This window comes from Lagopus leucura, unplaced genomic scaffold (genome assembly GCF_019238085.1).
Source record: "Lagopus leucura isolate 7727_CA_CO unplaced genomic scaffold, USGS_WTPT01 Super-Scaffold_100012, whole genome shotgun sequence".
NCBI lineage: Eukaryota > Metazoa > Chordata > Aves > Galliformes > Phasianidae > Lagopus > Lagopus leucura.
In genome coordinates, this window is record NW_024962267.1 from 3,992,174 (window position 1) to 4,014,829 (window position 22,656).

Sequence of the window (22,656 nt, forward strand, 5' to 3'; positions counted from 1 at the left end):
TCCACAATATCACCTCTGTAGCTTTCAAAAATTTGCTGTTCTTCCCAGTGACTATTATTTTGAAGCTGTTGTGACTTGCAATAGTCTTCTAAATCGACAATCATACATCGCTGCCCATCTGGTGAAAAATGCAGCAATTTATGGTGACCAAAAGGCAGCACAAACTTCGATGAAGATTATGGGCTTTGTGTAAGAAACTCGATCACGGTAAATACACAGTATGTTCCATCCTGGAAGCTCACACATTGACATTTTCATTCAGAAACAGGAGAGATGTTTATGTTAAATGATAGAACTCTTTGAAAACTATTTAAGAATAGAGAATGTAGAACAACTGTTCCTGAACTCTTCTACAAGTAGGTCTCAGATGTGACTAAGCTGCCAAAATTTGGCAGGTTTTAATAGAATGATGCCCAAACATTCCTACAAACTTAGCCCAGCATCTATGTAAGAAACCGGGTTAATAGCTGTTGTACAGCAATCGAGGAATCCAACATGAGTTGAAGGGGATGACCATGACAAAAACCATGCTCCGAGAACAGTGCACCCATGTCTTTAAGCACGCTCAGCGGCTGCACTTTCCGTGCTGCGTCTTCTCATCCAGCAGTACTTCTGGTTTATCTCTCGGTGCTTACGGCCGCGCTGCGTTATCTCTGCAGCGGCGCTGGAGGCTCCCATCGGCGCCCCGGCTCACAACCACAGCCACGTGCTCAACGCCCCGGGCACCAAGGAGCGGGCGGAGCCCCGCGGACAGGTCCACTTGAGCGCGAAGGACTGCGCAAGGCTGTACAAAATACTTGTAAATAACAGCGTGGCAACGGCCGGCTCGCAACAAGCGGCGAGGGGCGGCGCCGCCCGGGCACGGGGCCGAAGGAGGGCGTCAGCCTTGCCCCTCCCGCTCGGAGCTGGCGGCGATGCGCGGGGCTCGGAACATGGAGGACTACGGGCTCTTCCTGGCGCTGCTGGGCTCGGCGCTGCTGGTCGGCTTCGTTTCCGTCGTTTTCTCCCTCGTCTGGGTCTTCAGCTACCGCGAAGGGCTCGGCTGGGACGGGGGCTCAGCGGAGTTCAACTGGCATCCCGTCCTCATCGTCACGGGCTTCGTCTTCATCCAGGGCATCGGTGCGTGAGGGCCCGGCGGGGCGGCGGCGGAGCTGGGGCCGCGCGGGGCCGGGGCGCTGCGCGGGACGGGAGCGGCGGGACCGGGGCCGGGGCGCTGCGCGGCGCTGCCGTTCGGGAGAGCGGCGCTCGCACCGCGACGGGACAAAGAGTCCCTTGTCGCGAGCTTGTAGCGGTGGTTTGGGTTGATTTGGCTTCTTTTTCGTGTTTTTTTTCCTCCCTTCAAGCACTTGTTTAACCTGGCCTAGGGTTTCCTTGCACTTTGAGAAAGTCTTGCGAGGTGTGTTTTCCTAGTCAGCCTGAATTTATGCGAGCTGGGAATCGAAACGCCAGCAGTGCTGCCCTAGGAAACTTTCACTCGTTTGGCTCCGTCCCTTCTGGCTCGCTCCCCCGTCTCAGTTCAGCACCAGCGCAGCCAGACCCAGGAGCAGGGCTTGTGCCAGAGGAAATGCAGCACCAGGTACACCGCTGCAATGCATTTCGTCAGCCCAGAAGCTGTATACATTCTTTTGCAAAATATATATTTACAATTCGTACTTAATGCTGTTGCCTGAGTAACATAAAATGGTTATGATGAGGCCGGGGGACATTTTTATAAAGTGTATGAACTTTTGATTGCGCAGCGTTCAGCCTTGGACTGACAGCGTTTCCCACTACATGTGCTATGTGCTCACTGTCTGTTTTCCATCACACGCCCTTCACATGTTAGGTCTTAAGGGCAAGGGTTGTTCTTTGAGGCCGACGGGAATGTTGCAGTTTGAACGACATGCTTTTGCTTTTAGTAGAACAGCTAAATTCAAGAAATTGACTGACTTGCACACAATGCCACTGATTAATGGTTTGAAGTGAGGAAAGAAAACTGGCGGTGTTCTCAGTGAAGTTTAAAAAGCAGATAATGGTAATGCCCCAGAAGTACTAATCCTGAAATTTGAGTTAGTATTTACACTAATTGCATGAAAACTAATGGGGAAATTTGGCAGAGGTAACAGCTTCCAACGATGTTTTCTGATAAAGTCATTCATTCTGGCTAGCTTCACTGATAAGAGAACATGTGAAGAAACAGCACCAATTATCAAAGAAAGGCAGATGAAAGTTGCAGAGAATGGTGGAAATTCCTTCACAGCTTCACCACTGACTTCTCTGGAGAGAAGGAGCAAGGAGATGATTTTACTCTTCTTAAGTAATGAAGAACCTCTGGAAATCTTAAGTATTTTTTTCTGTGTAACAGGAGGAATTAACTTAGAATTTCATTGTTAGCAACCTTATTTACATTTGCTTCACTGCTGAACGACATTTTGCACTCATCCAGCCAGGAAATGTGTCCAGCACATCTGGACATTCATTCCAGCAAGCGCGTTGTTTGGATCGCGCGTACGGCCGCTCGCTCTGCAGCAGGAGCCCTGCCAGGGCTGGAAGGAGCAGGGCGGGTGGCTGCTGAGCTCTGGCTAGGCAGGGAACTTGGTCATTTGAGCACACACCACAAACTTAATATTTTCAGTGGCAGCGAGGTATGTTCTGAGCTTCATGGCTTCAAGTTACAAAGAAGTTTTGAGCAATAAACAACATTCTGAAGCTGGCTTATATAATATTGCTTAGGTCACGTAAAGTGTAACTTCTGGTTATAAATAAGCAACGAGAAACACCTGTTGACTCCACTAAATACAACTTCTTGTGATCAACTACTGAGCTTTTTCTTTTTATAAACAGATTTTTTTTAAATCTTATTTGTTTGTTTGTTTATTTGCAGACAATAGGGGGAGGTTTTCTGCAGAATTTTCCCCTGCTCTTTTATTTTCTGTGAAACTCAGCTTACCCCTGTTTCAGAATTAATTAGTTGCCACAAGCCTTGTGTAGGTATTTGTAACATAAAGGAAAGTTTATCATGGCTCAAACAAACAAACAAATCAAACCAGGAATTCACTGATAGAAGAGCATTATTTGGAGTAGGAAATCCAATTAGGTAACACGAAAAGCAAAGCTGGAGACTGATGGAAAAATCTGCCACTTAATTCAAAGTAATTTGGATGAGGCTGAGGGATAACACGTCTTTGCACACATGCAAGAAAAAGAAGCCCTTAAGTAGCTAAAAGTAGAAAGGAATAGCTGAATAAATACTTCGGTTAAACTTGTGTGCAAGATTTGAAATAGTAACCAAATCACCTGTTTCTTCAGTTCATTAAAGCCTGTACAAAGGATAGAACTGTACTGCTGGTCTGTGGGAGGTAGAAGAGGTGACTGTAATTACATGCATATGGGGAATCAGACACGCCCTGACAAAATATGTATCTTATCAAAAAGCTGTAGGCACAACAATGTGAGTATTAACTATTTATAGATAGGTACCTGTATGTAAATTATATCTGATAAAACCCTGTCAGTGCACAGTAATTGTCCAGATGGTTTTCCAAAGCGGTGATAATACAGGTAGTAAAAATCTGTGTGCATATTTGTACCATGACTATTTTAAAGATTAAGATAGGAAAAATGTGAACAAAATGATTTTAAGAAGGGCTTGAAGAAATAGTATAGTGTGATAGAATGGAGTAAATTAGTAAATTAAGAATTTTGCTTTCTTTTTCACATGTAAAGGTTTTTCATAGATATCAGGGCTCCAAAGCAACAGCTGCATGCTGCTTCATGTTTGGCCTGCAAATGATAACAGTTTGGTCCCCTCTCAAAGGACTAATTATGAGAGCCATTGTGATGTAATACAGAATAAATGATTTTCAGTTCATCACTAACCTATTAAATTCCCACTAGAGAGGCTAGTATTTGGTCACCAGTTGTGACCAAGTGGGTTGTGAGAAGCATGCAGTCAGAGAGGAAGTGGAAATGGTGCTGGGGAAATGGGACCTTGTCTTTTGGCAACAGTAAACAGTCAGATCTGCTCAAGTTAGGATGTATAACTTTACTCACTGCCCTTACTGAGAGGGAATCACAGCAAAATGTACTATCATGTATTCACCCTGGGCTACAGCGTGCAACATTTTAATGTGTGGTATTGCTAACAGGTCTCCAAGCCATTAGTCTGTATTCCTTGCTTTTCTGTCATACTGTTTCCAAGAGGGAAACAGACAAAAAAAAATTTCACAGTCCATAAGAGATCTAAGATTACATGGGTGACACTGTGAAGTTTGATAGTGCTTTTGGAAGTTAAACCAAATTACTATGGAATCTTATACACCAAAGAAAAAAATTTAGCATGGACACAATCCTTTGAGAACCAAAGCTGTAAACTGAGACCAAGATCTGTTCAGGTCAATTTGACTTCAAAATACATAGAGTCCAGTACTCCATTCCACTTGAAATAAGCTATTGACAATACTCTGGGCCGTAATTTATGAAAAGCGAGAAAGGAAGACTTCTGGGATACAATATCCTCACAGAATGTTGAAGCCTGGTTGGGACCACTTGTACAAGATTAGAAATCATAATCGTTAATACTAGGTTAATTGCCTGATGCAGGCAATTATTTCAATATTTACAAGATATAAGATTATCACATACATTTTGTGGAACTGTTGGAGGTGGTCTTAAGCTCAAGCTGAATCACGGAAATCAAATTATGTCATACAGTACTGCCAGTCATAAGTTCTGCCAGACTGTCTTAAAACAAGGCTATCTTCCTAATTTTTTTATGCTGTGCTATTTCCACTTTTTAAAAGTAGAAAGCTGAGAACTACCTAAATGCTGTATGTATTTAAATATTCTAAGGGAGCTTTCATTCCAATATTATATTTTCACACAGCATGTGAAAGCAAATATTGATTTAAAATCTACTTGTGGACTGGAAATTCCATTTGTGAACAGTGTTTTCTGTGTGAACTATTTAATGGAGTGCTGTGTTTCCTGTCATACATCCAAGTCAAAATATGTATATCTAAATAGAACTTTAAAATCAATTTGTCATTTTTTATTATTATTTGTTGTAATGTACAGAATTAATATCCTTTTCTTTTTTTCCTTTTTTTCCTTTTTTTGCATAAAAAGCTAGAGTTACAGAGAAGCAATGAGGAAGGTACATGAGAATTACTTAAGTAAATACCTAATCTTTGCACTTACCAGGTAATACATATTATTTTCTAGTGAGTGTTTGAAGAGAGAACTTATTCTAAAATCTGAAATATATTCTTATTCATTTCCTTTAGTATTGCTAATTATATAGTATTTGGATGTCATTTTATAAGAAGAAATCTTAAGTAAGGATTTAATTAATCAGATGAATGGAGATCATCATTTTTGCCCACTCAAGGCATTATGGATGGGAAGAACAGCCTTTACTGGTCAAGGACCAGGCATGATCATAAGTATTTGTCCCCTGTTATCATAATGTACTTATGTGCTCTCACGCATTCAGAAATTGTACAGACTTGTATTGAGAAATACGTGGGGCTTCAGTGATCTGGTCTAGTCTGCGTGCTTACACAACAGGCAGGAGGTCAGTAGTGGCAGGAAAGGAGCAGCAAGGACCCTGAAGAAAGAGCTTGGCAAGAAGGTCTCTGTGCTTTTACTATTCTTATGGGCCATTTGGAGTCAGATCACTGGAAATTGTTGTTTTGTTCACCCTGGTCAAAATACGGTATGTTAGTGTCACATATGCAAACACAGGCAAAAAATGTGCATTGATCTAACAGTGCTTCAGGAGCTGTAGCTGCCAAATCTTTTTGTTTCTTCAGTTGGACTACAATTCTCTGATGCTGAGTAGTCTTTTTCCATTTAAAGTACTCCTACCAATATTAATGTAACAACACAGCTATATACATATCACAGAATCATAGAATGGCTTAGGTTGGTTGGAAGGGGCTTTAAAGATCACCTAGTTCCAGGTGCCACAAGCAGGGTTGCCAGCCACTACTTCAATCTGTCCAGGGCCTCATTCAGTCTGGCTTTGAACACCCTCAGGAATAGGACATCCACAAGTACTCTGGGTAGCATATGCCAGTGCCCTTCAACCCACAGAATCATACAGTTGTTTAGGTTGGATGTAAGTAGCATTACCCAAATTTGCAAAGAGAATAAATATTTTAAAAAAATACTGCATGTCTCAGTTTGTTATCTCCTGAATATAAGAATTGGGCCTCGTTCCTCCAATGTGACTAGCAGTTAAAAAATCAAAACCCTATGCAGACTTTCTGTTACATCAATTTAAGAAACAAGGAAAAAACAACACCAAGTTGTTTACTGTTATTTTTTTGAAACACACTTGGATTTTTCAAAAATAGAGGAATACATTTTCTAAAGGCAATAATTAAAGGCCTCAGTTGTGTATTTGGAATGTTAGTCTGCGTAAGAGAAAAAGCTTTTTAATAATCATTTGTGTAGTTCTAATAATCTTTCATAATCTTCTTAAAGATAAAAAGTTTGGCTCGCTCTTACAGAAGAACTATATGAATGATACATAATTATTAAAATCTTAGAGAAGTTACACTATAAGGAATAAAATCTTTCTCTTCTTTTTCAGCCATTATTGTGTACAGGTTGCCATGGACCTGGAAGTGCAGCAAACTTCTAATGAAGTTCATACATGCCGGATTAAATACCATAGCTATGATTCTTGCAATTGTTTCTATGGTAGCTGTGTTTGACTACCACAATGCCAGGAGGATCCCCAACATGTACAGCCTGCACAGCTGGATTGGGCTGACTGCTGTTATATTGTATTCTCTTCAGGTCAGAATTTAATTGTGTTTATAAATCAGTTGTAAAATTAATGAATGCGTTGAGTAATTCAAGTACAATAGGCTCTAAATAATAAGACTTGTATTCTAGAATGCACTCTATTTTATATTCTGTGATTTGACAAATCATTATGTAAATGAGCAATTACTGGCTCCCTGACTTCAAAGAAAAATGTATTTTAAAACATATTTTGTTTACTCACTGGTTTTATTTATGGTGATTCAATTTGTTGGCAGCATATTTAAGCACAGAACTTTTACTGAGGAATTCTCAAACAAAGTAACTTTTTTTTTCTTTTTCTAGTTAGGATAATTTTAACTTTTCATTTCTTGGCCTCAGGACTTGTCTATAACCAGAACAAGTGCAGCATGGAGCACAGCAGATCTCATTTATTACAACAGGAAAAATGGCATTGATAAGTGTCCATGTGCATGTTTTTAACTGTTCCTATTGCCAGAAAATTAGATTTATCTTATCTAAATTGAGCTAACTTGTTATGTTTTGCATTTGATACAGAAGGAGAGTAGGGATGCCCCGGTATGTAGCACACATACACAGGTGTGATGTTTTAGCACATAAAATTCTGAAGTCTCTCTATTGTATTAATTACACTTTAGAAATAAAAAACAATCAACCAGGAGGGAAATCCTACATATGGGGCATTTAATAAGTCAGCTTTACAGTCCAAAGCAATTCTACTAAACTGGGAGATCAAGACCAGAGTTATCTCAATGCTTTTTATTCAGTTTTAAAACCGTGCACACCAAGAATCTGCACTTTTAACTTCCAGGGTTTTTTTTAAACTTCATTCCATGAAATTGTATTTCAGAAGTGAAGGCAATTTGTGTTAGAGTCTTTTAAATCTTAACGGAGGAGGAAAAGCAGTAAACAATTGCTTTTCCTTGTCTTCCTTATTAACATCTTTATTGAATACATACCGAGAAAGTATTTGTAATGATAACCTACATGATTTAGCTGAAATTGCATCTTTTTAAAGTTGAAGCTGCTTTTTGCTTAAGTTGCATTGTTTTTAGTAAATGAAAGCTCAAACAAGTAAGCTTATTTAAGAGAGGTAGCTCTGTGTGGTCAGGTTCAGACTTTAAAATGAATATTAAGAAAAATGGAAGAAACATTTGTCTTACCTAGCACAGCCCTTATTGGAAGTGTTATTTACTTTACATTTATTTATTTTTATTTACTTTAAATAATAAAAGTATAGCACAGACTTCTTTAAATAAAAATTAATCTAGCAAAACTCTAAAATTACCATTGAAAAATTGTTGTAATTAAAAAAGAAACTAAATTTTGAATACAGCATTTATTTTGTTCCTTTAAGAAATGATGCTTAACTTCTTAGCCAAATGAAAAGAAAAAAAATCATAATGACCTGGTTATCAAGCACAGAACGTACTTAGCTAAGGGATTTGGGTTCTGGATTTCTATCCTTTACTGCTCAGGCAAGGAGGTACAGGAGGTACAAGGAATAGTGCTGAAATAATACTGTTTTAACACCTAGGAAAAAAAAGAAGGCATATTGCAGCACTGATAATCATATACTTCATACTTTTTTTTTTTAATTCAAAAAAAAAAAAAAAAAAAGAAACAACAACAGAAGAAAATCTGGAAAAGTAACTTGAGCGCCTGTGGCTGAACCCATATGACATGGTGGTGTTCTCTTCCACCACAGAATTAAGACTGATGGGAGGACCTGTGGCCCTTGAACAACCCGACACTCCCCACACACATCCTCATTTTAAATGCCAACAGACCTCTGCCCTTCTAGAGGAGTGTAGTTTAACTTACTTAAAGCCCTAAAAGGATGAAATCTATAGGCCACTCAAGACAAAATGTTAAACTCCATTCTGATCTTCGTTTACATACAAATCTGAACAGAAGGGGAGAAAAGGACTTAAAATTGAAGGGACTCTGAAAATGTAGTCACCCATTTAGTATCTTATTTACATTACTGAAACTGAAAAGTTACCTTTACAGTACTCAGATTGGTAGCAATTTTAGCATTAGCAGTATGTTTAGATACTGGTATGAGGTGGAATTATTTTTAAAATACTTTTATGTCTGCTTTCCAGATGATGATCCAGAATGATTGCTTTGGTTTTGTAAGAATACATTAAAAAATAAAAATATCAATTCCTCTTAATATCTTAAAGTATATCAAAACTGAATTTTATGATTTCAATTTTGCTTCAGAAGTACAGCTTGTTTCCCATATAGCTTTAACTATGAATTTGTTTTGTGTTTAGCTTTTCTTAGGTTTTGCTATCTTCCTACTCCCATTTGCTCCAGTACCTCTCCGAGCAGCTCTCATGCCAATACATGTTTATTCAGGGCTCCTCATCTTTGTAGCAGTGATTGCATCAGCTCTCATGGGAATCACAGAGAAACTTTTATTTGCACTGTAAGCATTCATTTTTCACTTGTTTATTAAGTTTATTCATTGCATACTGTAATTCTCTTTGTGCAGAATAGTGACAATCTGGTATTGAGATAGCACTTTGTTTTAAAAAGGCCTCTTACCTATTAGGAGACTACTGGTTTAGACTCGAATTGTCTTTAAAACAATTGTCTTTTTTTTCTCCTTCCAAAGGAATAGTACTGTGTACAGTACATCCCCACCAGAGGGGATTTTTGTCAACAGTCTTGGTCTCCTGATTGTCATATTCGGTGCACTTATTTTGTGGATGGCAAGCAGGCCCCAGTGGAAGCGCCCACCAGAAGAGAATGCTAAAGTTCAGCGGCCCAATGGTGGGGCTCCTGAAGGCATGGAAGCAGAATCCACAATGACAGATGGCAGCAACGCAGACAAATCTGATGTGGGGTTCAACAGTGAAGCAGCCAGAAAACGACACTTCAAACTTGATGAAGCAGGGCAACGATCAACTATGTAAAGAAAATATATACAATAACAGTACTGCTATACCACAAAAAACCTGTTCCTTCCAGTTTAGTTATATGGATATACTACGTGTCCCAAATACACTGTATTGGTTCATAGTCAGTCCTCTCTCAAAAAACTGAGAGCATGGATAGCATCACATATTGGGAAAACGTTTTCCACATCACTTCTTAAATTAACATGTCTAAGAGTCATGAAGAGTTACTGAAACTAAATTCAATTTTGATAGATTTTTAAGGTATGAGAGAAATATTGTGAAATATACCAGAAAACAGAATTTAGCCATTAGCACGTAACTTTTTTGCTAATGTTCACTTTTCTGAAGTTGTGATCTATCACATTGATTAAACCCCTCACCAACTGCTAAGATCTGCATTGAGGTTACTCAGCACTTGGCTGAGATGCACTATAAAATCTTTTAATCTAAAATTTTGAATTCAAAGAAATTAACAGCTTGCCTGATATCTTCATGAAATGTTCTGCATTTAAAGCCAGCTCAATTTTTATTTCTATTTTTTAAATCTGAATGTATCTGTTGACTTTTTTTTTTTAAATCAGCTTCACCAAATATATCGTATAGATAACATATTGTTGAAATCGTAAAAGATCCAAGAGTCTGATTTTGAAAGGCATATAGGCACGCTTAGAAAAAAAAACGTATCGCTTAAACCAGGACTTCCTTCTATCCCAGAAGGCTGTGATTTACTCTCTTGATTTGATTGCACAGTTCCTTGGCATTAGACTGGAAATTAGTAAGTTAGAAAACAGAACAGACTGGTAGCAGACTCAGAAGAAAGGAGCTTGAACCAAGAAGTGTTTTCTGCCAAAAAACAATTGAGCTTTGCTGATCTGACTGAAATATTACCAACTAACTGAAAGCTAGTTGTAGTATTTATGTTCTGGTGCCACAACCATCATCATCACCAAAACGAAGACATTCTTTAGTATACATATAACTACATATAAACTCTATGACTTCTCTTATTTGAAATTTAAGTGTTAAATAATGCAATTCAAGTCTCTACTGGCACTTTACTTTTATAGCTCTTCTAGTAATCAGAGTATTAATGTGTTATGCTCATTCAGTTCTTTCACAGATATAAAATGTGCTTATGTTTTTTTACTACTATAGAAGAATTACAGTATATTATTTTGATTGCACATTTCCAGAGTTATGAGCCTTTGTATTATAACCTCTATAAAAGTCACCTTGGAAACTGCAATACCTGTTTCAAAGAACTAGATACAGACAGTTTCAGACAGCAGATCATTTTCTTTAATCATTTTTGTAAATAACTACATAAATTTGCATCTATATCAGCATCTCATTACCTGTTATTTTATTTTTTACTATTTAACTGTTTGAGTGCAGTACAGAAAACTAGCATAGCAATTATTAGAAAAAATTTACCTGCTCTACTATTTGGTACTCAATAACTACAAGTTCCGTTTTCACTTATGTGTGTGGGTGTCTGAGACCCTTTCAGCATTGGTTTCATTTAAGAAAACGCATACTTTTAAATGCCTTCCTACAGCATTCAGAAATGCAAGAAGGAAATACCATCCTATTGTATGAGCACTTATCCAGTCCCATAATGTACAGTGGATTGCACAGTTTTTTCACTTGTTTGTCAAGCATAGGTTTTTCACATTCTACACAGTTGACTGCTTTTCCTAATCTAATGTCAGCATAAAGTCCAACCACTACTGATAGCAGCGTTATGAAAGAAAAAGGAGCGCACTAGTTTTACCTGAAAATAGTGCTCAACTGTTAGGATGATTGCTTTATGCATCTCATCACTCTTCTGGAGTGTACTAAGCTACGTTACCTTCTTTCTCGTCATCTCCTTATATTCTGCTAAAACTGGTCTGCTTTTCTGATGAAATCAGTAAGCATTTTACAGCTGATTGATAGATTCACAGTCTTTGTGAGAGATGTTCTGTTAACACTTTCAAAACATGAGTTAATGTATGCAATTCAAAACAGGTTATTTTAAGTTATTATGTATTATGCTGTTGCTGCGTCTCATCTACCTTTGAAAATGAGCTCATTTAATGTTTGCACAGCACTAAGTCATCTAATAAAAGGTGTGCCAGGCAGAGCCTTGTCCAAGGACTGATCTAGAATAAACTCTTAACCGTACACTATATTGGGAAGAAAAGAAAAAAAATCCTTAATATCTCTTACTTCTTTTACTACAACATTGACTTGGATGCAGAGTTCCCTATGCTGTTTGAAGTTAAGCTACAAAAATTAATATGCCCTTGAATTCCCATTTTGCTCCATATACTGATCAAGAGTAATGATACTTCCATTCTAGAAATTACAGTCACAAGCAGATAACCAGTGATAGCTCATTTGCATGAAGCATGGGCTTCTGACTGTTTTGAACTTTGGAAGGTCCCTAAGAGATGCAGTAATTCTGAGTTCCTAAATCTTGCTCCACCTCAGTGTGTGCAATTTAAAACAGACTGAACATACTACAGACTATCAGCTTCTGTTCTAAACTGATTAAAAAGATCTTGAGATACTCAAGATTTAACTAACACAAGGTGAGTTCAGGCGTTAAGTACAATTATGTGCAACTTCAGAGAGCATTTTTCTTTGGAAAAAATACACTCCTACAACTGCTTCTCAGAGTGGCCTTCCATCGCCTTTTCTTTTATAAAGGTTTCTTTTTAACCTGTAATTACAAGATGTGGCACCAGCACAAGAAATAACGAAGTTATATTTTCAAAATGGAACTTGAAATTCTAATTTTTTACCAGGATTTTTCTGTATATTTGAACATTTTCTACAGGACAAGATTGTACGGCTTACATTCCAAGTTGGGATTCCCGTAAAAACTGCAGACATTCCAAAACCTAACACTGACAGTATTAAAGATGTCTGAAAAAGTAATTATTTTGGATGTAGTTGACTTGCAGTACTGAGCATAGAAAAAGTGGTGTTTTTATCCAACGTTAATGAAACTGAAAAATGCTGGTGCAAATAAGATATTAAAATAGAACATTCACTAATTATGTGCACACTATTGACTACATGTAGAAGACATGATACTGTAAATATGTATTACAAGTATACATGGATATTTTATTGAAAGACTAACAGATATTGCCAAATATTTTCTAATACAGAGAACTTTCATCTTTTCCTATTTCAGAAAATTATTTTCTGTTTCTAACTGTTCATAAGAACTTAAAGAATTATCTTATGTTTTGTTATCTGCCATACTTACTTACAGATTAAAAGAAATGTTCAATTACAATGTATATTTTTCTTATTCTTTTTTATGTTAATAAAATAGATTTTTCAAGCTAACAATACCACTGAATACAGACCTATGTTATGGTACTAAAACACAACTTTCAGTTTGGCAAAAGATTGAATTACTTTTATGGTTGCATTTTTTTTTTTTTTTTTTTTTTTTGAGAACAGAAGCAGGACCTCTCATTTTTTCGTAAGATATTACAAGTGTTACTCATGATTTTCCACATGAAATGTACTGTGTAGTATTAGAAGGCTAAAGTGCAGTCATTGTATAATGAAAAGCAAAGGAATTAACTGTATGAAGAAAGAATCTGCATTACATTTGATCATAACAGGAGTTTCTCATTAACTTTTTTAATCTGTTAACAGTGGCATAAATCAGTCATGAGATTACTGCAGCAAATAAGAAAAGATTATCATTTCTGATACATAACTGTGAAGTGGTCACGTGATGTGCTATGAGAGCCAGATATCCTTAGATAAATAACATCAGACAAACCGAACACAGAGCAAGGTTTTGACCCATGGAACCTTCCAACCCAAACTGAACTGACATAAAAATCATCTAGCAAGTTACTCAGTGATAGGTTGTTGACCATGAAATGCTATAAACAACAAAAATCTATAACCAAGCAAGAATCCAGCTATAACCTTGTACTTCGTAATAAGATTAATTGGAAAATCTTTTAAAAGTGTAAATACAGATTACTCCTGAATATCATATAGTTGCTTGCTAAAACCTCCCAGTGTGACCATCATTGTGGAAGAGTTTAAAAAAATACAATCAGCACCAAGAACGTTTTCTTCAATCAAATTTTGCTTTGCTGTATCCAAACCAATTATTTGTTGCTTATAACAACTTCTCTTACCATCTCACGTAGGCTGGGTTTTCTGGTAAAATAACAAGTGTATTTTCAGAGGTTGGCCATTTCAAAATCCAATACAAGCTTAATTATAATCACACTTAGAGAGGGCTTTAAGTTTTGACAGGAGGACTGGATTTGTGTGTAGGAAGAGTCTTTGGGGTTCTTTTTTCCCCACAAATACTTGATGGAATTCTTATGTACAGATTTGTGCACTGTATTACGGTATGACCAACACCTTTGATCTCTGTAAGACTAGTAGGCAATAATGAAGAGCATTACCACACAGGAATAGTCAAGTCTTAGTCAATAAAATAAATGAAAATAATTCTATTAATGCAGCTACGAGTAGAGAGGAACCAAAATGAGAAATTCCAGTTACAATCAAAACAAAGACTATGGCACAAATCAAACAATTAAAAACATGAAGCATTAAGCCAAGACTGCAGTTACTATACATCCGTCTTCTCCATTGTCTTTAAGTCACCAACATTACCAGTCAGGACTCTCTAGTCTTTTGCTCGCTCAGCTGGTATGCTATTTAAAATCTATGAACTACAAAAAACACCAAGTCCATAGTTTGTCCAGCACCAATTAAGTCAAGCAGTAGGTATTAATAGACCTGTCAGAAAAATCGATAACATCTACGAAAATGCTTGCAATTCAAATTTCAATTTTCAGCAGTATTTTATTCAAAATTCCACCCAGCTCCACTAAACATCTGCAAGACACTATTAGACAAGTACATTTTTGAATATAACGTAGCAGAGTCATTGATTTTCATTCTCTGCATACACAACCACTGATCCACTAGATGGCAAGCTCTACTAAACTGACCTCTGTCAGATGCTAATCTGTTGCTGCTTTGGATAATGTGTCATCCATCTTAAAATAAGTTTGGCCAAGATAAAAAAGTTACATCACAGTTTTACACTCTTCTAAAGAGGCCAATTAATCTATAATATTTCTTCATCCTTTCAATACTGGAAACTGCAGTGCCCTACACCATGTCCTTAAACTGCTTGTTGTAACAAAAAGAACACAAGAGCATGAAAATGTAGGGAAAAGAAAGATACAAAAGTAGCAGGAATTGAGAAAAACAGGAACTTCTAGCACTTCTGCCACTTGATCTTGTAGCCTTACATAAAAGTTGGCCCCCCAAAAAGTGAACACTAGAGCCAAATGCAAATAACTGAAAAATCAAGTTCTCCCCTCTGATCTGTGTTAACTGTTTCGGGACTTAATTTAGTCAAATAGAGTACACAGACTTTGTAAGCACATTTTCTGTTAAATTCCACTGAATATCTTGAACCGCTGAAGCTATTTTGGACTTGCTGCACTGGCACTACTTCGGATTTTTCTTGCTTACTTCTCAGGCCATCTATACTGGAAGATGTTTTGTCTCTTACAGCAGCTATTTCCTGGTGTTAAAACAGTGGGAGCACACACTCAGGGCACAAAGTCTTCCCCAAAGCTAAGTATTCCAGTTTGGGTGGCAAAATTCAGCATAGAACTGATTTTCTAGGACATGACTGTCATTACTGTTACAACTGAAATTTCCAGTTGTAACTCAGGTACCAACACAGAAATGAATAGAGGAGCCCCTATAAAGGGATCTAACTACACCTGCACATGCTTTCAGCTCTTCCCAGCAGCGCCAAGGTCATAGTCTTAAATTAACAGGTGACAACAATCCTATGAAGGTTTCACAATCCTATGAACATTTCACATTTTCCCTACAAACTGCATTATTTCACAATATCATTAATCTTCCCATCAAATTACATATACTCTGTTCACTAAATAACATCTCTCTTATTTCAAACTTTCATCTCTAGTTCTTCCAAGGGCAATTTACTCCTAACTATTTCCCAAACCACTGATCTACCCAGGCAGTAATCTTAGTATCGCTGAGTACACTTTCTGCATTTTACAATCCTTGTATATCATTCTCTCATTTTGATAAGGACACATCAATTTAGTACAAATAAGATACTAATGCCTTAAAGGACTAATTTACTACAAAGTAACCTCTTGTGGAATGTAAGAACTGGATACAAGGACATTTTGTACATCAGTCCAACACATTCACATTCCATTACAAGCCACACTCCTAGATTCATCATGTTGTCAATGTGTTTACATGATAGCTCAGTTATTTGTATTATACTAAGTATTCTTTTCCTTACCTCTAAACAATAGCAATCATAGCACCCATAATAAAATTACTAGTAACATTTCTGAATGTGTAGAACTGTCATAAAGACCATATTGATTTTTTACCTAACATACAAAATAATTGAATTCAAAATACATATTTTTTTTGTTTTAGAGTTTGTCTTTAGGTATGATATGTAAAATCCATCCCACGGACTACATCCAAAAATTTCCTGTTACTTTAAATCCATAGTTTCAGGTCTGACCCACTTTGAGAGAAGACAGCCTGCGTAGCCAGTATGTAGAACACTAGGAAAAGCAGTAACTTCAATTTGTTCTCAGCACCAATTTGTTTATTCAGAAAAAGGCTTTGAAATAAAATGCTTTGGAAGGCTGGCAAGCCTGCTGAATAATGAGTTGTTTCTCTCTGCAAGAACATTACTTTAAGAATTACAAGAAAATCTGAGTGTTTTAATGAGTGGAACTCATGAGAGAAAATAAATGGGAGAGTTGGAGAGGCATTTTGGTTATTTTTCCTCCTGGGGCTGCCTGTTGCTCTTATGTGGAGTTTTCCTGCTGATTTGACTTTTTATTCTGCTGTGAGACTGGCACTCAGATTTACATGATTGCTTTGGAAAGGAGCTAGATTTTGCTTAAGGAAGATAACTGCTTTTTTCCTAGGGAGAGACAGAAAAAGGAAGGACAGAGTGGAGCACGCAGACAATATCATCTGCAGCTACATTCTTGGTATACTACTTTATTGAGCCTCTATTTTAGATTATGCTGTATCTGATACAAGACTGGATAGCTATCGGTCTCAAGCCAGTACAGACAAGCAGCCACAGGTAAACAGGATCACAGATAAGCAAATAGGCTATTTGTTTTAATGTTAATGTCCAACTGTAACAACAGTGTTTGTGTATAGAGTTGTCCATGGTGCATCTTGTAACATCTGTGTAATCAAGGAAAACTGTCATTAGAATTTATCACATGGAGATTTGCCTTATATGCAGGGCTTTTCAGTAAAGACTGATTGTAGAACTGTGCACAATTACAGTTACTTTAGCAATCATCACTTTCTGCATTCTTTGACTTAGGATTACATACTCTGAAGGTTAAAACAATGGGTGAGATCTTTGCTAACAAGGTGGAATGTGTAACACCAAATCATTTGCAGATAGTTTTCAGTAATCTTATAGTACTCTGCAGAACACAACACTGAAATATATCTGTATTATAGCACAAGGAACTTCATGACCAAAGCACGAGTCCAGAGAAAGAGGAGTGCTTCTGAGAGCAGAAGGCAGTTGGAGAGAATTTAGCATTGAGAGGGAAGAGGCCTTGAAATGTAATTAACAGACTAACCAAATTATTAATAATTTTTCTAATTAAATACACTGAATAAATAATAAATGTGATTTAATTGCAAGTAAAACAAAAATACCTACGAAGTCTAATTATGAGAGGAAGAGACAGGATCATACAACTTAAGCAAATATTCTAGAGTTCTTACAGAAAAATGGGTAGGAAGTCCCACCTTTTTTTTTTTTTTTTTTTTAAAATTGTGTGGACAACATTTTAGGCTGTCATGAAATCACCTAACCAAAAAGAATAACTGATTTTATGTTTTCGCATCTTGCTGACTACACAGTTATGATTATTTCACAAAATTTAATTCTTAAATATAACGGACCCTGTATGTTGTGCCTGTTACAGTTCTGCTTTGGCTGCTACATAGTAACAACATATTTCTGATATTTAGTTATCACCTGCAAAAGCTTCAAAGGGAATTTCATGAAATAAATTATCATAGGGCCACTAATAATAATGGCTTGATATTTTTGCATGTTATCTTTAGTATCACAATTTCTTGAATAGAAGTTTCAGTAAATCTTTACATTTGTCCAATACAGACAAGCTTCTAGGTCTTTAGATGTTTATGTGAAGAACTGACATTACCTAAAGGCTCTGTGAAGTCTCCATTCTACTGAGGCTCCCCTGAACACTGAATTTTTTTTTGAAGAGAAACCCAGAAACCTGATAAAAGACTACAGAATTACTACAAGAATTAGGGCAGATTAGTTCGAGTTAATTTACCACGCTGAACAATTTCTTCTCAAAACAGTAAATTTAGACCTGGTTTGGGGTGTTATATTCCACCCCCCACCCCCCATTAGAAATGAGTTTATTACAAAAATCTAACTCCTGTTACAACACATTTAACTTCTCTTTAGTGGAGAGGAGAACGCTACAGGGAACAAGTGCCTTATTTCCCCTTTCTCTGATTTCTCTGGTTGGCTATAGAGATTTCTAATGACAAACTGAAGTTTGCATTAGAAGTTTTTGAATTTGAAGTGCAAGTTCTGGTTAGCCTTTGAACAGTAATTCCTATATCGGTTCAGAAATCATGTCCGGGATATACAGGGAAAACATATTCTTCCTATATTCTAGGACATACATTAATCCAAATGTTAACTAACCAATTTTGTAAAAGCACCTTATTTATAATCTGAATTTATCTTTTTTCCCCACTTTTGATCATTGGATTTAATACTTTTTTTTTCCCTGTAACTAAAGGATCCTCTACTACTCAGCTGTTTTCTTTCTATATCATTAGATATAATTATAACCAAGAAACTCATTATCTTTTCTATGAAACTAAATGGAAAATTACTATCAAAGAAGCAGACTGTAATGAAAAAGTGCTTGTTCTTTTGTCCAGAATGAGACAATCTTGCCAAATTGAATACGGAGGAGGATCACTTTATACCCCAGTCTTATAGAGCGCTATAACCAAGCTAAACCCCATAATAGCTCAAGTTTGGGCTTATCACTGCTGCCTAAAGATATTTCTACATTCTCATTATGTTCCAACAGCATCCAGCACACTCAGTACAGTAGCAGAGCAAGATCACATTTTTCCCTGCAAAATACAACATAAAAGTATCCAATACACAACAACAGCAGAAGAATTTTTCTTATTATTTCATCTAAAAAATAAAGCTTAGTTTCATAAAGATTTTGAATAAGTCAACTTTTGCAACAGCGTAACAAGTTATTTCACTTCACAAGCTCTGGCCATTTTCACTCATTCATACGTTTCAGAGCAGAGCCAGTATGAAACTGCCAGCAGCTGACAACACTTCATTGCCTCATTTCTTTTATACATTTGCAGCAAAAGTCAGGGAGGTGACATTATGAAGATGAAAGCCAGTTCATCAGATCATTAGATCTTATTTCCATCCCAGACAGAAACCTGTATAAGTGATATTTTTTAAAAAGAGCTAAGCAGCCATGATTACAGTTAGAAATGCTACCAGCAGAGCCTTCTGAAAAGAGAAAAAGAGGGCCAAAATACACTAAGCACTATACATAACTTGTATATACACACCACATCAGTGAAACAAGCTAGAAAAAGTGTTTTCTTAAGAAATATGAAAAAAGTTGTCAAAACTCTACATATGCTAACTGGATTTCAAGGGGATGAACAGAAGATTATGCGATCTTACCAGCATTCTGCACTGCTACTGCATTATTAGTTGAGTCCTATTGAGCTATTGTTGCAAAATGAAGATATTGTTTTTATATCCTGTAAGAATACATACTGCAAGGATACCTTTATTATATTATTGTGTGCTGTTTCATACGGAGTGAAAAGTGCCTTGAAGGTAAACGTGAGCTTATAGCAGCATGTAATGCCTTCTTTCACTATTACTACCATCTAGATCAGTCATCTATACAATTGGAAATTTAGAAACAAACAGTGCTTTACCTATTAATTACGTAAATATCAGTGGTTAACCAGATCATTCTACATTAGTTTTAAGTGTTCTGTATGACTGAAGTTTCTTATCACTGGCAAGTGATTGTTTCTTTAGACGTGACTCCTTCTGACAGCTCCTTGTTAACTCCTGACAGTCAATCTGTTTCATTTTCCTACTCCCCAGCTCCTACCAGCAGACAGTTCACTAACAAGTTTGAGTATTCAGACCTAGATTGAGGAGCTAGTTCAGTTTCTGGTAAACACACAAAACGGGCAGCAGAGATAAAGCTACTGTAGCCCATGGCCCATTCGTATTTTCTGACATCTTATTTGTGTATACTTCATTCTGTATTTGGAACATACAGATTTCTGCACTGCCAAACAAATACTAAAGTGTTACAGATGCTTAGATTTGTCATTCCGCTTAACTCAAAGGATGGATATTCTCACAGGAAAAGCCTGCCTATTCACTTTGTTTAAACAGATTGTTATTGAAATGTTTAGCGATGAAAAAGATTTGCAGCAGAGGTACTGGTGTAACATCCAACCCTATCAGTATGTAGGTGGGTAGTCACAGATAATTCGAAGTTACGTGGAAGGACAATGAAGTGAAGAAAATAAACAGGTAGGTGACTTCTACAGTTGCTTTCTGTCTCAGAGAATGGTGCTGCCTGTGCTTTCTACTACTATGGAGTGTCAATCATTGTATAATCCCCAAGTAACAATCAATAATTACAGAAGTCTTACAAAGTAAGTTAAGTGTACTATAGAACATCAGAGTACACAAATAAAACAAGATAGGTACTGCTTCTCAAACTGAGATCTCTAAGTATTAAGATTCCTGAAGTTATGAACTCCAAATATTAACTACAAGAAATTGAATTATTCCAAGTTCACAGATATAAGTTCCCTAAACCTGACGGTACGTAACATGCAATCAACCTATTAATTGAAAAAAATCAGTGAAGTCATAACTTTCATTTTGCCATTACATATCCCACTACGTATCTACTTGTTTGGTTTTAGTTTTTGTGAGGATTTTGAGTGTTGGCTTTTATTGTTTCTGTTGTTTTTAAACACAGAACTAGCTTTCACAGCCCCGTATAGCAAAATATTTCCCTTGGCTCACATACCTTTTTTGGCCGTAGAAATGGCCAAACTTCCCACCTTTTTGTTGATGTAAGGATTCTGCAATAATCCAGTTATTCAAAATGGAAAATCGGACTGCTTTGAGTCAGAAAATATTTATATACCTGAGTAGGTTTTTTTTAACCAACTCATTCCCCTTGAACTTTAAAGTCTGTAAAATCATTATCTAAAAACAGAGAGAAAGCAGAAAATTTTTTAACTGAAGTTTGAAAAAGTAAAAATAACTCCTCATGATGTTTGTTCTTTTTCTCCTTATATTTTGTACTGATATTTGTATTACTTTCTTAGAAAAGTCATGTTTAAACATATTCAAATAACAATATTTGTATACATCTATGTAGAGCAAGAGTGGCTAAACGAAGAGTGGCTAAGTGAACTGTCAGTCTACTTGAGTTAATACATCTGTTAGAACAAAAAAGTAACATGCAGCTGTGCAGGTGCCCACACACACAAGAATGGCCAGCTAACACTAGCAATTTTTTTTTTTTTTTTTTAGGAGATACACAGAAACAGAAATTGTTTTGAAATATTTAATCTTCAGAATGTATAAGTAAAAATCTTTCAGATGCCTGTGCATTTCTAGAACTTACATACATAAAATTGGAGGTTTTATCCCAGCAATCATCTGAGCCTACAGTTTGTCACAACCCAAAAAGTACAAACGAACTTTAAAACCTTAAAATGTTATCTACAAACATAAAACATGCTAAATTATTGTTTCTGTCAAGTGCCAAACCACCTTTTATTCTGGACTATTAAATAACATGCATAACAACAGCCTAATAAATCACCTTCAACTGTATAAGCCATTGACTTCCAGGCAGATTACAGAGGTGTATTAGTACCATTAATGTGCTTCAAACAATTAGATCTTCCTAAAACAGCTTAGAGATTACAGGCCATGGAGATCTGTATCCACAGCAACATTCCATGTATATCCACATTTCCTGTTGACATTTAAGCTATTTTACAAATCTGCAGCACTGTATAAGCAATGGACTATCAGAAGCTTCAAAGTTTACATTCAAAGTCTTACTGCAGCACAGAACATAACTGTTACATCTTTTATGACGCGCTGGCTTACAAACAAGTTAAAAACATTCTGGCTGACGGGACATTTGGCTGTGAATTTTTTTCCTCAACTATACTGAGAGAAGGAACATTTCAAGATTGTTGGTCCAAAGACAACACAGTTATTTATGAATTTTAAACTTGGTGCTAAAGTAATAAGATAAAAAATATAGTTTGGATTTCAATGTGTATTTTACTCTGAAATATTTTTTAATACATTAGAGTGCAGCTGCATTCTTCTTCTGAAATAAAGCCATAGAGGGATTCTACAGATACTATCCATATGTCAGAGACATAAATCCAACATGCCTATTATCTTCATAAAATGATTTTTTTTCTTAACTCTGACTCATTTGTCTAAGGAACTGAAAGTTAAACCTTCTCATACGTGCCACCTATAACTAAGATCGATAGGGTTAAAGTAGCTTTAATAACCATCATTTAGTCTGTACATAACGAATGGAACTGACTGTTACTTTAAATACAAGGCAGTAATTAATATTTGCAGCTTTAGAAACATTCTAAAATTCAGTTAACAACCTTAGAAGGATTTATCTGCATAACAAAACACAGTAGGAGTAAATACAGAAGTATTACTCTGCACAACTGCCCTTTTGGGGTTTTTAGAGTGCATTTAACCTTGGGTTGTTTTCTGTCAGTTTGAGAGCAGCTA

The 22,656-nt window shown here is 36.6% G+C and overlaps 1 protein-coding gene across 1 annotated transcript; it reads left to right on the forward strand.

The window, feature by feature from the left end:
* Nucleotides 1-875: 875 nt before the first annotated feature.
* On the forward strand, nucleotides 876-12,643 carry LOC122182005 (plasma membrane ascorbate-dependent reductase CYBRD1). The gene is made up of 4 exons (XM_042874974.1): nucleotides 876-1,119; nucleotides 6,578-6,786; nucleotides 9,057-9,211; nucleotides 9,401-12,643. The coding sequence occupies exons 1-4, from the start codon at nucleotides 915-917 to the stop codon at nucleotides 9,699-9,701; spliced, it is 870 nt and encodes a 289-aa protein (XP_042730908.1). The 5' UTR covers nucleotides 876-914; the 3' UTR covers nucleotides 9,702-12,643.
* Nucleotides 12,644-22,656: the final 10,013 nt, after the last annotated feature.